Below are 16,594 nucleotides of genomic sequence, written 5' to 3' on the forward strand. Positions count from 1 at the left end.
ATTGTTGTATTGTACTCTCCCAAGTTCTTAATACAGTACTCCGCACACAGTAAAAGCTCAATAAATACTATTGAATGAATGAATGAAATAGGGTTTTCTCAGTAGGCATTTGCATACTGAGAAGCAGCATGACCTAGTGTATAGAGCACGTGGAGCTGGGAGTCAGAAGGACCTGGGTTCTGTATCCAGTCCACGAATTTTGAGACCTTGGGCAAGTCACTTACTTTACCTGTGCCTCAATTACCTAACCTGTTAAAGGGGGAATAAGACTGTGAGCCCCATGTGGGACGTGGACAGTGTCCGATTTGGTTAACTTGCCTGGTACACAGTAAGTGCTTAACAAATACCCTTTCCCCCCTACCCCCCCCCCCAAAAAAAATTATATTTTTACTGTTGCCCAAGAATTTTCAAACTCTTTCAATATTTACTGATCGTCGCTTAGTACAGGGCTCTGTAATGGAGACTGTGGCTAGTACTAGGGAGAGTCAGGTCTCCCTATTCCCAAAGAGTCCCATCAGAGACTGAATGAATTATGTTCTATCACAATCACTTTTTTTTCCTTTATTGAGTTTATACATTGCATTTGAATTAGTGGATTTGATGGCAATCGTGTTGCAATTTTGCCTTCACCCAAATAACCACACACCCATTAAATTCTCATCCCTATATTTTTACTTCCTTATATGCCACCCATTCAAGGTTCCACCCCAAATTCATCTTTACACTCAGTTGGAATAGTTAGTCCCCAAGTAGTAACTTAAAAAAAAAGTGATTGTGATAGAATGTAATTCATTCAATCCTATTTATTGAGTGCTTACTGTTTTCAGAGCTCTGTACTAAGCACTTGGGAGAGTGAAATAGAACAATGAGACACATTCCCTGCCCACAGTGAGCTTATCTATGGTATTTATTGAATGCTTACTCTGTGCCGAACATTGTACTAAGCACTTGGGAGAGTATTGTACAAGAGAGACATTCCCAGCCCACAAAGAGCTTTGTTTCTATAAAAAAATTTACAAATTAACTGAAAATGAAAAGACAAAAATAGTACAATCACAAGGTTAATTCATGTCTCAAATTAAACATTTTTATTGAATTGTGTGCAAAACAGGTTGGGGGTTATATTATCTCAATTAAATTTGATTACAGCATTGGGTTTTTCACTGAGTACATCCTATCCACCCGCAATTGCAAGAACAAATTTGACTTCTTTATATAAAAATGTCAAAAAAGGAAGGAAGAGGGCACAGATTCCCTGTCAGTTGAATTAGATCCTATATGGAAAAATAATTAACATACTTACACTGTAGATACGTTCTGATAAACATATGGCCAGCACTTCGGGATAAATTTGTCAACATCCTTATATCACCTGAGACTAATGATTTTACTTGTTGGACAATTTTTGATTTATTTAGGACTTGAGTTTGTTAATGACATGGTACATGAAATTTCCTTTTGATCATTAGTAATCAATCAGTGATACTGTGGCAGAGCACTGTACTAAGTGCTTAACACTATTCAGGTAATACAGAAATGTTGCACTTTAATAAGATGTTTAACTCTCCTTTTAAATTTTATGACTCCTTTCATTCATTAAATCATATTTATTGAGCACTTACTGTGTGTGGAGCACTGTACTAAGCACTTGGGAGAGTATAATACAACAATAAACAGGCACATTTCCTGCCCACAACGAGCCTACCGTCTCCTCCTCCACCTCATAAATATCCTCATTATTGTCATTATCAACATCAGTCATAATTGAGGAATTACCATGTGCAGAATATTGTATCTGGTGTTTACTACAGGCAGACATAAGTTGTACTTATACAATGGGAACAAGGGGAATAAGAGAGATACAACTGATCAAATCTAGAATGAAAGAATTCAATCATTTGAAAAATGAGAAAACTTTGAAAATATTCTGCTGAAGGGAAACTTTGGCTTACTTTTCCTTCTTTTGTTATTAAGATCAGGCAACATCTGTTTTTGCTAGGAGTTTTAGAATGGTTTTCCAGTTTTTATTTTGAGACACTGAGACTGTAAATGACAACTAGACCCACATGTAATTGACACGATAGGTCTCCTTCCTAAGGATTATTAATCCCTGTTCAGTGTGAGAGCAGTTCAGAGCAAAATTCTTCACAGAAAGCCAAAGACTCTTTTATCTGGCTTTTTAATGCTTCAGTTATTCAAATGGAGCTTGTCACTGACCACATTTCCTTACAAAACTAATTTTAAGTTGTGTCAAGTAGAAAAACAATATTCATTTTGGGTCATAGATGAATAAATATTCAAATAATTGTTGAACTGTGTTGCAAAAGTCATGTTTGGCTGTTTGGGAACAGTGGTATAAAATTGATTTCCTTTCTTATTTCTCATATGTCATTTCCAGATTGGGTGGAGTTCAGTCCATATGAGATTGGGATGGCTAAGTATGGAACGTTCATGGCTCCTGATTTGTTTGGAAGCAAATTTTTTATGGGCACAGTTGTGAAAAAATACGAAGAAAATCCTTTGCATTTCTTAATGGGTATGTGATTACTACATCATAATTCAGGATTATTTTCAACTCAACTAATGGTGGGGATCAATGACAAACCAATGTGCGAAGCGGGGGAGGCCAGTCACAGCCCTTTAGGCTGGAGCTGGGATGATGAAGGGTGACAATATGACCTCACTAAAACCGGGAAATTTAGATGTTGAAGCATGGAAGAAGGTGGGCAGGGGGAAAAGCAGTTTACATCATGGGTGAGCTTAAAATACTTTCTCTGGCTAAACCACTCACTGAAATTTGACTGTTTTCTTCCCAGCTCTAGCCATTTTCCAATCTCTATCCTTTATTTCAGGTGTCTGGGGAAGTGCCTTTTCGATATTGTTTAACAGAGTGCTCGGAGTTTCAGGCACCCAAAACAAAGGGTCCACGATGGAAGAAGAATTAGGTATCGTGACATAACCACTTCTATCCATCACCTTAGCTAAAATGTGTATCTGTTTGGTATTTCTTCAACCTTCATTATCCTTTCATTGGTCTGGCCAAGGACAGGGAGGCTTCTGGGGAAGTGAGGCATCTGCCCCCCATCTCCCTGCCAACGTGGAATATACAGACCCTACGTCTTTGGACTTTTTTCTTCCCCACATTGTATATACACATGTAAATATTTATGTGCAGGTTCTACTTTCTTAGGGGAAGGAAAAAAGGAAGGAATGAAGGGGGAGAGAGGGTCTTGTGGGTTTGAGGGAAATCACAGAATTGAGAGAAACCTGATGTAGGAGAAGCAGTGGGATTAATGGCAAAGAAGAGGCAGTGAGAGGAAGAGCGTCTGAAAGATAAGGATGTATTAGTGAAGATCCCATTCAAAAAGGATCCTGGAACTGCAGAGTTGAGCCTGCTGGCTCTGCCCTGCTGATAATAGCTCTCTGTTGCCCTAGAGTGTGGTTAGCAAACTAGATGAGAGGAGAATTTGTGGTTTATAGATTGTGAATCTAGAAAATGGGCTGGGCAGCATTATGAACTTCCAGTGAAGTTTTTAAGGAATGCTCGTCATGCCCTAAACATGGTTAGAGACCTTTTGCTGTATATCTAAGCAGAAAAAATTGAAATAATGGAGTTTCCATTTTTCTAAGAATAGACTGGAAGAAATCTAAGATAAACCAATACTTATGAAAGGATTTCATAATAAGCTAGCCTTAGCTATCATAAACAAAGCATAAAAATGATTTTCAGTAATGAGTTTAAAAGTGTGACGTAAGTCATGAAACACAGTGAAAGGGGCTGACACGGGGATTATCTCAAGGAAAAATATCATTTACAAAATATTCCATCTCAATCCATTCCTGGTTTGGTTGGAAAATTTTATAGTCTTTACCATTTTGTTTAGGGAGGGTATTTCTCTCTGTGGTTTGGAAACTTGGATAAGGTTATAATGAGGTAATGTTTGCAGTGCTACAAAGTTACAAGGTATCAAATACGAGATAAAGGTTTTTGAAAAATGCTTTATGCTCTTGTCCTGACTCCGTCCCTTTCATTGCCTACTGTTAGCCAGTGAAACAAATTATTTTGAGGTACCCTTTAAGACTCTAACTTATGGATGAAGGTAACTGGAAGTCTCAATAAATCACTTGTGCTTACTGTATGCAGAGCACTGTACTAAGTACTTGGAAGAGTACAATATAACAGTATAAGTCACAGGAAGCAGCATGGCCCAGTGGAAAAAGCCCAGGCCTGGGAATCATCAGACTTGGGTTCTAATCCCATCTGCACCACTCTCATGCTGTGTGACCTGGGGCAAGTCATTTCCTTTTCTCTGTGCCTCAGTTCTCTCACCTGCAAAATGGGATTTCAGCATCTGTTCTCCCTCCTATTTAGACTACGAGACCCATGTGGGACATGGTTATCTTGGGTCTACCCCAGTACTTCGTATACGGCTTGGCATATAGTACACACTTAACAAATACCACAGTTATTACTATTAAGTAATTTCTTGACAGTCAGATAAGCCTATCTGGGCTTGGTTTGCCAGAACAAAATTGTCCTGCCCATGCAGGGAATTCCATATTGAGATTAAAAAAAGAAAAAAAAAACCTCACCACCAACTCAGCTTCTGTTTAATGACCCTTATGAACTCTGAGTTGACTTTTCTCTGAGTCAGGAATCAGAAGGATTTAAACATCACGTCTGAGTAGATGAGAAGGTAATGGCAGGGGGCCAAGACAAGCTCTGGCAGGAATGAGATAGTAGGAGGGTCCTTTTGGGTACGATATAGCCCGACTCGAGGTTAGAGACTTGTCAGCTTCCCTCTTTTCCAGAAAATCAGTATGTCAGACATGGGCAGAATTCTTAAGTTGTCAGAAGTTAGTGGGTCAGCAGGATGGTGGTTCAGCCCAGTTAAATAAGGGGTTCCCAGAAATGAAGCCAGAGTTATGAACAAGAGTCAACCTCCGTACTCCTTTCATGTATTATCTTTCCAGAAGATGTTTCCTTTGAAAGTGTTTTCCTAAAGAAAGTCTGAAAAAAAAATAGTCAAGTAAACACAGTTCTCTTCCTCTCTTCTACTGTGAGTGAAAACTCCTCAACTTTAAAGGTTACTCTCTTCTTATCTTGCCAGCATGGTTAGAACAGGTTTCTTCAGGTTGCAACGAAGAAACAGTTTTGTGAAGACTCAGGGGCCCTTAGCTACTGTTACAGAGGGGTAAATGCCTCTCTCCTCAATTTTTGCCATGTATAGTTCTTGACATATATAGTGCACTCCAGAATTGGCCTTAGGAGTGTGTATTTCTCTGGAGATATAAACCACTGATAGGTGAAGGCAGATTTTGCAACAATTTCCAGACTTGAGAGGAATTCTGAGAATTCAGTTGAAAGACTAAGGGACTTATTAGGAGAAGAGTATTTGAAATCATAAAACGAAGTGTCTTTGAAAGTTTGCGAATGAGGGAAACATTCTAAGTATAAGAATGAGAAAGAAAAGTCAACTTGACATACTTCTAAGTTCATATCTGCCAGCCCAGTGAAATATGTTTAACAGAAATGTTTAATCAATCAGTGTCACATTTATTGAGCACTTACTGTACTAAGCTCTTGGGATAATACAACAGAACAGAGTTGGTAGATACGTTCTCTGCAGACAACTGGCTTACAGTCTGGAGAGAAAAGCTAACAGACCATATTCTTACTGTGTTCTGCTGATATTGGCCCTTAATGTTATTAGAGGGGCTATTATTTTGGAAGAATGTGCTGAAGAATATGGTCACTACTGCTGTAGGAAAATGATACTCATCATTATTATTATCATATTAATAATAACCTATAGTACTCCATATTTCCTTTCAGTTACATACACCTAGCTAGGAATCATTTAGACATTAGAAAAGCCCACATTTGTCAAACTGAAGCTGGTAAAAACAAATTGCATTCTTCTGTACATCTATTTGTTGTTTTCACACAAGAGCATAAAGGCTTGGGATCGGAAGTTGTATCTATGCTTCTCTGAATTCAGATATTAAAAGCTTTATCTAGGAAGCCACATGGTCTAATGGAGAGGACATAGGTTTAGGAGTCAAAACCCTGGGTTCTGGTTCCTGGTTCCCCCAGTAGTTGGCTGGGTGATCTTGGGTGAGTCATTAGCCTATTTGGACTTCAGTTCTCATCTGCTAAATGGGGATCATAAGATATGATGCTCCCTATCTCATGAGAATGTTATGAGGCCAAAAAGAGATAAATAGTGTGGGAGTGCTTTGGAGAAATGAAAGCAGAGTAAAGATTCAATATATAATGATCATTATTTTCATTATCATAATGAATTTTTATGATCTCATAGCAGAGAAGCAGGAAATATCTCACAGACAAAAGTAGGAAAATAACTTGGGAATTAAGGTCAGAAGAATTATGGAATTTTTTGGAACTAAATGTTACTAGCCACGGTACATTCACTAATTGAGGTAATTTCCATTTGAAAATCACCAGAGTAAGTTGTTGTATTTGGGCTTCACCTGATAGCTTGAAGTTTTGGTTGCTTTCCTTATTTTCTGGGACCAGTGGATGCCCAACCTCTGTCTTCCACAAGAATTCTTGTCTGAAATAATTCAGAATCACTGTGGCCTCCAATTTGAATGATCTCTCAGACCAAGCTTTTCAATTGTTGTGCCATTTGGACCCTCCTAGATTGTTCTTCTTACTCCCATTTTGCCTTCTCATCCCACTAAAAACGCTTTTCTGTGTACACTAAAATGAGGCTTCTGGAAATCTTACTACTCTTATTGCTCCAGGGAAATACATAGTCTCTCTGGAATTTCTGGCTCAAACACTAAGCTTTTGAATTCATAAGTTTTAAAGTGCCTGCCCCCAATTTTGTATTCCCTGGAGGAGTCAACATTCACTGCCAAAACATTTTTCCTCAATTTCACTTAAATAACACCACTCCTCCTCCTGCTTCTCTTCCTCCTCTTCATACTACTACTATCGCTAATTGCAGTATCTGTTAAGGGTTTATTATGTGCTAAGTACTGAGTGTAGATGTAATAGGATCACATCAGACACAGTCCCTGTCCCACATGCAGAGGAGTGAGAACAGGTGTTCAACGATCCCATTTCATAGAGGAGGAAACTGAGACATAAAGAAGGTAAATCCAAGGTCCTACAACAGACGAACTTTGAAGCTAGGAATAGAACCCAGGTCTTTTTCTTCCCAATCTCTTCACTAGGCCATGCTGCTTCTCTAGTTTCCTTTTAGGGGAAAATATTAGCCCAGATGGCTTTGAAACATAGGAAATCATTTTTTTTTTTTTGGTGGAGACCATCTCTATTGCAATTCACATTTGTTTTGTTTCCTCCTCTAGAAAATATCACTCCAAAGCACATCGTGAGTAATGATAGCTCTGACAGTGATGATGAATCGCAGGACCACAAAGGTAAGAGACTGGGATCCTTGCATCTGCTAAGGTTCAACGGTAAACACATTTCTGTTAGCTGTATTTCTAACAGCTGGGGATATGGAAGAGTTGGGGGTGATTAGGATGGGAAATTTGCATTTCTCTGCTGGGACTGCCACAGACTGGGGGTTGTGTGACTTAAACTGACTAAACTGGTGAATGATTCATGTGACGCAAAATGGGACTCTTAGAGACGTGCTTGTCTTTCTGTTCCTATAATCTTCACTTATAGGGTGACCATTAATCACCATTCTGGGAGGCTGTCCTGACAAACGCAGTTCCTTCTGACTCCAAGGCCTGTGCTCTTTCCACTAGGCCACACTGCTTCCACATCCTCTGCCCCACCCTCCTCACTATTACACCAAAGGTCTTGATTACATGTTCAATCGATTTACATTTGACTTCAAGCTCCTAGAGGTATCCGTAATTGGTTAAAAAGAAAACAATACATATTGCAGGAAAAATAAAAGGACCATCTTTTCCAGAGCTCAAATTGGGAGAGGAGGCATCTTCCCAGGAAGGTTGGGTGGGAAGAAATGGAGAGCTAAGAACTGAAAGAGAAAGGAAGAGAGAAGGAAAGAGTATATCAGGCTACAGGGAGGAATAATAGATGGACAACCAAACAGATGTATTTCAAAATGAGAGACACACAGGGCAGCCATTCATGACTAAAAGTAGAGCAGAAGTGTCAGTAACAGATAATAAGAAAACCTATGGTTGATTCTCTAATAATAATAATAATAAATAAATAATAATGATGGCATTTATTAGGCACTTACTTTGTGCTGTTCTAAGTGCTGGGGAGGTTACAAGGTGATCAGGTTGTCCCACCTGGGGCTCACAGTCTCAATCCCCATTTTTCAGATGAGGAAACTGAGGCACAGAGAAGTTAAGCGACTTGCCCAAAGTCACACAGCTGACAAGTGGCAGAGCCTGGATTTGAACCCATGACCTCTGACTCCAAAGCCCGAGCTTTTTCCACTGAGCCACGCTGCTTCTACACTGTAAACTCATTTTGGGCATGGAATGGGTCTACCAACTCTGAACTGTACTCTTCCAAGGCCTTAGTACAGTGCTGTGCACACAGTGACTGCTGCAATAAGTACCACTGGTGAATACCTTTCATGATTTGGCAGACAACTACTGGTGCCTTGGAATTTCCCTTGCTTGGAGATTCTAGGAGCCGGTAGGCAGGAGAGATGCTGTCAGGTCCGTGTTGCCGTGCTGATGACAGTGGCCAAAGGTCTGCATTCACTGTTGTTATTCTTTTTTTTCTCTCTCTGCTCCACCCTGGACACCACACTGGCTGTTTCCGTGGTCACCAGCTAAGCATACAACTTTTACTAATTCTCCTGGTTGCCTGGTGGGTGGTCAGGACCCTGAAGAATAAATAAAGACCTAATGATTCCATGTAAAGTGGGAGTAGCTAGTCACATTCAACAACAAAAGACTTGAATCCAAAAGAGCCACTGAATGAAATGTTTTATCCAAGTGTAAGTTCAAAATCTAGAAGGCCTTTGCTCATATTTCTAAAATAAGAAATATCAGACCTTCTTGAACTGGTTTCCCACAGCCCTACAACTAGGTTTTAAGCTTGGAAGCTTCGGAAGCCTCCAGGATACTGTTCAAAGTTTAATTTAGTAAATCAACTCCAAGTAGCCCTCTCCGATTAAGCCCTCTTTCCCCCTATTCTCTCTTCCTTCTGCTTCACCTGGGCACTTGGATTTGTACCCTTCAAGCACTGGATAGTAAACTCCTCAGCAATTTATTTATCTTAATGTCTGTCTCCCGCTTTAGACTACAAACTCTTTGTGGGCAGGAAATTGTTCTACCAAATGTATTGTACTCTCCCAAATGCTTAATTTAGTACTGTGCACACAGTAAGCCAATAAATGAATACTATTGATTATTTAGTACACAAAATAGTACACCAGGGTTATAATTATCATTTGAGTATATAGTAAACAGAAGAAATTAAGACCATGATGAAATTTTATTACTCTAGGGTAATGAATCCCTAGCCACAAAGGATCCCATAAATAACTTAAGATCCCCCTTGTGTTGACTCTGGTTTAAAATATTCAGTTATGCCTTTAAAGTTTGTCATTCAAATGACATTAAAAATGTTCCTTTCAAGAAGGAAGTCAGTGGCTCTGTGGCTCTGTTAGTTGTGTGACATACACCATGGGAATCTGCCAAAGTATGTAATATAAAAAATAATGTAAAATGATAAAACAATTTAGATTAAGCCACTGATATTTGATGAGTTCATTATGCTGGGATGATTAAAACCGTTTACTGAACTCTATGCAAAAACTCTTCTCCATAAGTCCTTACTTCACATCAGAGCATGAGTGTCATATGATGCTAAATCCATGTTCATTACTTCATCTTATTAACCACTAATTAACCCTATAATTTATGATGAAGTGACAGGATCAGAGGACAAGGTTTATAGAGAGAAATTGGCCCAGTATATTTCCAGGACTGTGTTGCCTTGGTGCTCTTCCAGATATAAAGGAGAGTTTTGGGCATGGTTCGCTTAAAATCAATTTCAAAAATAATAATTGGGCTATTTAAGTGCTTACTATGTGTCAAGTGCTGGCAGATACAAGGGAATCAGGTCCCACATGGGGCTCATAGTCTGGGTAGGAGGGAGAACAGGTATTGATCCCTATTTTGCTGAATGAACTGAGGCACAGGGAAGTTAAGTGACTTGCCCTAGGTCACAAAGCAAGTAAGTGGATTAGAACTCAAGCCCATGCTCTTTCCACTATATTCCACGAGGATTATGGAATATTCCACAACGAAATGTGTTAAATCAGTTAAATGTGATTCATGTAAGGTCACAGTTAAGTTAGACAGGGCCACCACTGAATCTCAAATTTACTTCTAAAAACTGATCACAATTATCTCTGGAGTTTTGGGTTCCTCCTACACACCCTAGCATGCTTGCCCTAGCTCGATTTGGAAGATAGCTCTTTTGATGATGGTTGGACCATAAGAAATTATCTACCAACAAGTCTCACAGGAAAACTACTAAGAGCCAATTATCCATCCGGAGTAACCCCTGACCCGATCAGGTATCAGATCACTTGTAATACCATCATATTGTCCGGGAAGGAGGAACTGGAAAATTTCAGTTCTTATTTCATCTGCAGATTTCCTGTTTGAGTGTCTCAGTCATCAAAAGAAACACAGCACTCCTCACATGTGCTTCCAGCTGTTCTGGGGGAAGATCATAATCAGTATTTAGATGACATTTCCTATGTGTTTGCTCAAGTGCAATTCGTGACTTTAAACACAAGCATCAACCTGGGTTTAATAGATATTTTTCAAGATTCCTCAAGGTCAGATCGTACCCAAATCCACTTCACAAGACTAGGGATTGGATCTGTTTCATCAGCATTCACTTTATGACTGGGTATTTTGGGTTTGGAGTGAATGTGTGTGTTTATTTTTAAATTCAGTGTGTGTTATGGCTAATTTTATTTCTTTTTTAAGTTGAACTGCTAAGCACCTGGTTGATTTTATAGCTTTCTGTAAAAAGACCAAGGGATTTTTATTTTTTATGGTATTTGTTAAGTATTTACTATGTGTCAAACACTGTTTAAGTACTGGGGTAGGTAGAAGTTTATCAGGTTAGACATCGTCCCTGTTCCACATGGGGCTCAGTGCCTAATTTGCAGGGAGGAGGATTTCATCTCCATTTTATCGATGAGGTAACTGAGGCACAGTGAAGTTAAGTGACTGCTGAAGATCAGACAGCAAGCCTGTGGCAGAGCTGGGATTAGTACCCAGGTGCTCTGACTCACAAGGCTGTGCTCTTTCCACTAGTCCATGCTATACCTTAATTTTTTTTTTATAGAAAAGAAGATGAACCTAAACACTGCAGGCTCCTCATCATCCCTCTCTGGTCCTTAAAGAAATTAGAGCAAACACATCTCACATCTTTTCTTTTTTATAGTATTTTTTAAGTACTTACTGTGTGCTGGGTACTGCATTAAGCGCTGATGTAGATACAATAACCGCACTTATTCGGCGCCTCAGTTGTTGCCAACTTGGACTTCCCAAGCGCTTAGTACAGTGCTCTGCACACAGTAAGCGCTCAATAATGTTTATATGTTTGTACATATTTATTACTCTATTTTACTTGTACATGTTTATTCTATTTATTTTATTTTGTTAATATGTTTTGTTTTGTTGACTGTCTCCCCCTTCTAGACTGTGAGCCCGCTGTTGGGTAGGGACTGTCTCTATGTTGCCAACTTGGACTTCCCAAGCATTTACTACAGTGCTCTGCACACAGTAAGCACTCAATAATGTATATATGTACATATCTATTACTCTATTTTACTTGTACATATTCATTCTATTTATTTTATTTTTTTAACATGTTCTGTTTTGTTGTCTGTCTCCCCCTTCTAGACTGTGAGCCCGCTGTTGGGTAGGGACCGTCTCGATATGTTGCCAACTTGTACTTCCCAAGCGCTTAGTACAGTGCTCTGCACACAGTAAGCGCTCAAAAATACGATTGAATGAATGAATGAAATACAAGCTAATCTGGTTGGACACAGTCCATGTCTCTCATGAGGCTCTTAATCCCCATTTTACAAATGTGGTAACTGAGGCACAGAAAAGTGACTTGCCTAAGGTCACACAGCAGACAAGCGTCAGAATTAAAACCCAAGTCTTTCCGACTCCCAGGCCTATGTGTTATCCATTAGGTGAGGCTGCTGTTTACTTTACACTCTCCTAGGAATTACTGTGGCTGGAACTATATATAGTAATAATAATAATAATAATGATACAAGTTATGGTATTTAAGTGCTTACTATGTGCCAGGTACTGTACTAAGCTTTGGGGTGGATATTAGCAAATTGGGTTGGACACAGTCCCTGCTCCATATGGGGCTCACAGTCTCAATTCCCATTTTACAGATGAGGTAACTGAGGCACAGAAAAGTGACTTGTCCAAAGCCACACACAGCAGATAAGTGGTGGAACTGGGATTAGAAACCATGACCTGATCACCTTGTAACCTCCCCAGTGCTTAGAACAGTGCTTTGCACATAGTAAGCACTTAATAAATGCCATTATCATTATTATTATTATGAACTTCTGTATCCCAGGCCTGGGCTCTGTTCACTTTGTCATGCTGCTCCTCTTAAAAGCAAAGGAGAGTGTTGTGAAACTCTAAAACATTGGACCAATCTAAATTGCCAATTTTGAAAATTAATCCCCTAATAATTCCCTTTTTCTTATGATAAAGATTTTTGTTTTGTGGCCTGTATTGAGTAATGAATGACTCACTTTTCTTTACCTCTGTTGATGCAGTGATGGGAACTTAAAATGTAGAGTACAGAACCAACCATATTTTTGTGAGTGTGTTGATGTTGTCGGACAAACAGAGCACATATTCACATAATAAAAATACATCAATATTATCAAGGAATTTAAGATACAATGACAAGATGCTAGTCATTATTTATTTATTTTTTTAAAATGGCATTAAGCGCTTACCATGTGCTTACCATGTACTGTTCTAAGCGCTGGGGAGGGATACAAAGAAATCAGGTTGTCCCACGTGGGGCTCACAGTCTTAATCTCCATTTTGCAGATGAGATAACTGAGGCACAGAGAAGTTAAGTGACTTGCCCAAAGAAACACAGCTGACAAGTGGTGGAGCCGGGATTAGAACCCATGACCTCTGACTCCTAAGCCCGCGCTCTTTCCACTGAGCCAGGCTGCATCTTATTTGTTTGTTTGCCTGCTTCATTATTGATTTATTCTGAGTTCCACTGGTTTAAGGAGAGATTTTTACAAAACTCCAAATTAGAAGAGCTAACTTAAGTTCACCGAGCTTAAACAGGGTCCCAGCTGCCCTTTATTAATTACATTGTTGTTTTATCTGTGCAGGCACTGAAAATACTGATGCTGCCCAAGAACATCAAAATAATAATCAAGCAAGTTGGGTACAGCGTATGGCGATGGCCTTGGTGAGCGATTCCACGCTGTTCAACACCCGGGAAGGACGTGCTGGAAAAGTACACAACTTCATGCTTGGCTTGAACCTCAATACCTCTTATCCACTCTCCCCTTTGAGAGCCTTTGATACCCAAGAATCCTTAGAAGATGATGAAATGGATGCGGCTGTTGCCGGTGAGGGCACAGAACACCACCGTCTTTTATCGTTTAACACTGCTTGGGATTATTCATCGATCAGTCAGTCAGTGGTATCTGTTGAGCACTTAGTCTGTGCGGAGCACTGTATTAAATGCTTGGAAGAGTACAGTAGAAGAGAAGCAGCGTGACTCAGTGGAAAGAGCACGGGCTTTGGAGTCAGAGGTCAGCGGTTCAAATCCCGGCTCCACCAATTGTCAGCTGTGTGACTTTGGGCAAGTCATTTCACTTCTCTGGGCCACAGTTACCTCATCTGTAGAATGGGGATTAAGACTGTGAGCTCCCTGTGGGACAACCTGATCACCTTGTAACCTCCCCAGCACTTAGAACAGTGCTTTGCACATAGTAAGAATTTAACAAATGCCATTATTATTATTATTATTATTGCAGTAGGTGTTGATGGGGACACAATTTGGAAAGCCTGCTTGGATTGACAATTTTAAATTTGGGTTGACTTTGAATGTCTGGTGGTATTATTTTCATTCACCCTTCACTGTGACAACCCTACTCTAAATGGGTTACCTAATCCTACTCTAAATAGAAGAGTAACACAATAAATTCCCGATTCTGCCAATTGCCAGCTGTGTGACTTTGGGCAAGTCACTTAACTTCTCTGTGCCTCAGTTCCCTCATCTGTTAAATGGGGATTAAGACTGTGAGCCCCCGTGAGATGACCTGATCTTCTTGTAACCTCCCCAGTGCTTAGAACAGTGCTTTGTACATAGTAAATGCTTAATAATTGCCATTAAAAAAAATTGCATTTCCATGAAGAAAAGATGCCTCCAATCTCACTGAGCTCTCTATGTAGGGAGTGGGGACAGGTTGCCTTGAGTAGAGAGTGGATGCCACATTTGACCTCCCGTCTCACCACATAAAGGTCCGGACATCCTCGGGCAAACCTGCTGGAGGTGGGGCTTTGAAACTTTTAAAAATCTGACCGGGTTCAGTATTGGGTCACACAAGTCAGGTTTGTTCCTCATTCTTGTGCCTTGCACCTTTAGTGTGGCCATTTTTCTCCCCCTCTGACGTTAGTTAGACCTTCCTGAGAGAGACTCCGTGGGAAGGAATGGAAACACTCAAACATTCATGCACTGAACAGTCCTGACCTTTCTTCCTCTAAGGATAATTTCTGCTTGAAACAGAGATTCAGCTAGGGCCAGAGAAAGCCGTTTTCTCCTATGCAGTCATTGAGGGTGGCTTGTCGCACTGTCAGAAGCTTCTGAAATCAGAGGAATAAGTACATTGTGAAAATTAATACATTTTTTCTTTTACATTGATTCACTCATTCAGTAGTATTTATTGAGTGATTACTGTGTGCAGAGAACTGTACTAAGTGCTTGGGAGAGTATACTATAACAATCAATCAATCAATCATATTTATTGAGCGCTTACTGTGTGCAGAGCACTGTACTAAGCACTTAACAAGAAATAGATTCCCTATGGCAGGCAGACATTAACATAAATACACAAATTACAGATATGTACATAAGTGCTGTGGGGCTGGGAATGGGAGTGGGGATGAATGAAGACAGCCAGTCAGGGTGACGCAGAAGGGAGAGAGAGAAGAGGAAAGGAGCTCTTCATCAGGGAAGACCTCTTGGAGGTGATGTGCCTTCCGTAAACCTTCTAAGGGGCAGAGAGTAATTCTCTGAAATCTTGTGAAAACTCCAGAATTAGCAACTGCTTTGGTATAATTTTAGATACTGGAGAAACTAACTTGGGAAAGTCACCTATTAGTTAAATATCCTTCAATTTCCTGTTTAATTTTGGTTTGCTTATTTGTGGTGACACATAACATCTGGCATAAGAAGCCCAGACATGACATAATTAAGGCCGAAATTCATAATATAAGCATCACACTTGAATTTCACAACATGCTTGAGAAATGAGCACTGGAGATATGTAACATGATTTGTTCAGTTTAGATTGGGATTGGCGTTTCAGCAGTAAATCAATCAGTGATATTTATTGAGCACTTGCTGTGTGAAAAGCACTGTACAAACCACTTGGGAGAATATAATACAATGGAATTGGTAGACACCTTCCCTGCTCACAAGGGGCTTATAGCCCACGAGTGCAGACAGGAAATAAAATAAATTGCAGCTATGCACGTAAGGAGTGTGGGACTGAGGGTGAAGTCCGTATCTAATTATTATCTAATATTATCTAATTATATTATCTAATATTGTCTAATGATTTGGATCATCATTTGGTCATATTGAATGTCCCATAACAATATACTCTTTCCATTAATCATTTTCCCCCAGATCCTGATGAGTTTGAGAGAATATACGAGCCATTGGATGTGAAAAGTAAAAAGATCCATGTGGTGGATAGTGGACTCACATTTAATCTGCCATATCCCCTGATTTTGAGGCCTCAGAGAGGAGTCGATCTCATTATCTCTTTTGATTTTTCCGCGAGACCAAGTGACTCCAGTCCTCCTTTCAAGGTAAATTACCTCAGCTAAACCCGGTACAGAGCAGCATAGTTATTCCTTTACCTACTGATAATGAAAGCTCAAGTTTGTATAGCACTTAAATTTTCCAAAGTAATATAAATGATCTCATTTGGTCATTGCAATTGCCCAAGATGAAAGTATCATAGTCCCCATTTAACAGATGAGGAAAATGGGGGCCCAGAAAGATTGAAGTGATTTGTGTGAGGTTTTACCCTAGGCTGGCGTCTGAACTGAGATCAGAACATAGATCTCCTGATTCCTTGGCCTGTGAACGATACCCATGCTGTCTCCCTTGACAGTGACAGAATAAAAGTTGATCTCATGTCCTGGGCAGAGAAGCCAAATGGTGTAGTGGATAGAACACAGGCCTGGAGTCAGAAGGCCATGGGTTCTAATCCTGACTCTGCCACCTGTCTGCTGTGTGACCTTTGGCAGGTCACTTCACTTCTCTGGGCTTCAGTTACCTCATCTGGAAAATGCCGATTGAGACTGTGAGCCCCATGTGGGACAGGGACTG

The 16,594-nt window shown here is 39.9% G+C and overlaps 1 protein-coding gene across 2 annotated transcripts in view; it reads left to right on the top strand.

Moving 5' to 3' along the window:
• PLA2G4A (phospholipase A2 group IVA) overlaps positions 1-16,594 on the top strand; it is a 124,983-nt gene that overhangs the window by 98,400 nt on the left and 9,989 nt on the right. Inside the window, exons 11-15 of one of the 2 annotated variants that reach the window (XM_038758438.1) lie at positions 2,399-2,536; positions 2,853-2,945; positions 7,342-7,413; positions 13,353-13,595; positions 15,884-16,068. In XM_038758438.1, coding sequence (XP_038614366.1) covers positions 2,399-2,536; positions 2,853-2,945; positions 7,342-7,413; positions 13,353-13,595; positions 15,884-16,068 — 731 coding nt within the window. The remainder of the gene's footprint in view (positions 1-2,398; positions 2,537-2,852; positions 2,946-7,341; positions 7,414-13,352; positions 13,596-15,883; positions 16,069-16,594) is intronic. The other variant, XM_038758439.1, reaches the window with a different exon arrangement.

Source organism: Tachyglossus aculeatus, chromosome 16, assembly GCF_015852505.1.
Source record: "Tachyglossus aculeatus isolate mTacAcu1 chromosome 16, mTacAcu1.pri, whole genome shotgun sequence".
In the NCBI taxonomy this organism is placed as follows: domain Eukaryota; kingdom Metazoa; phylum Chordata; class Mammalia; order Monotremata; family Tachyglossidae; genus Tachyglossus; species Tachyglossus aculeatus.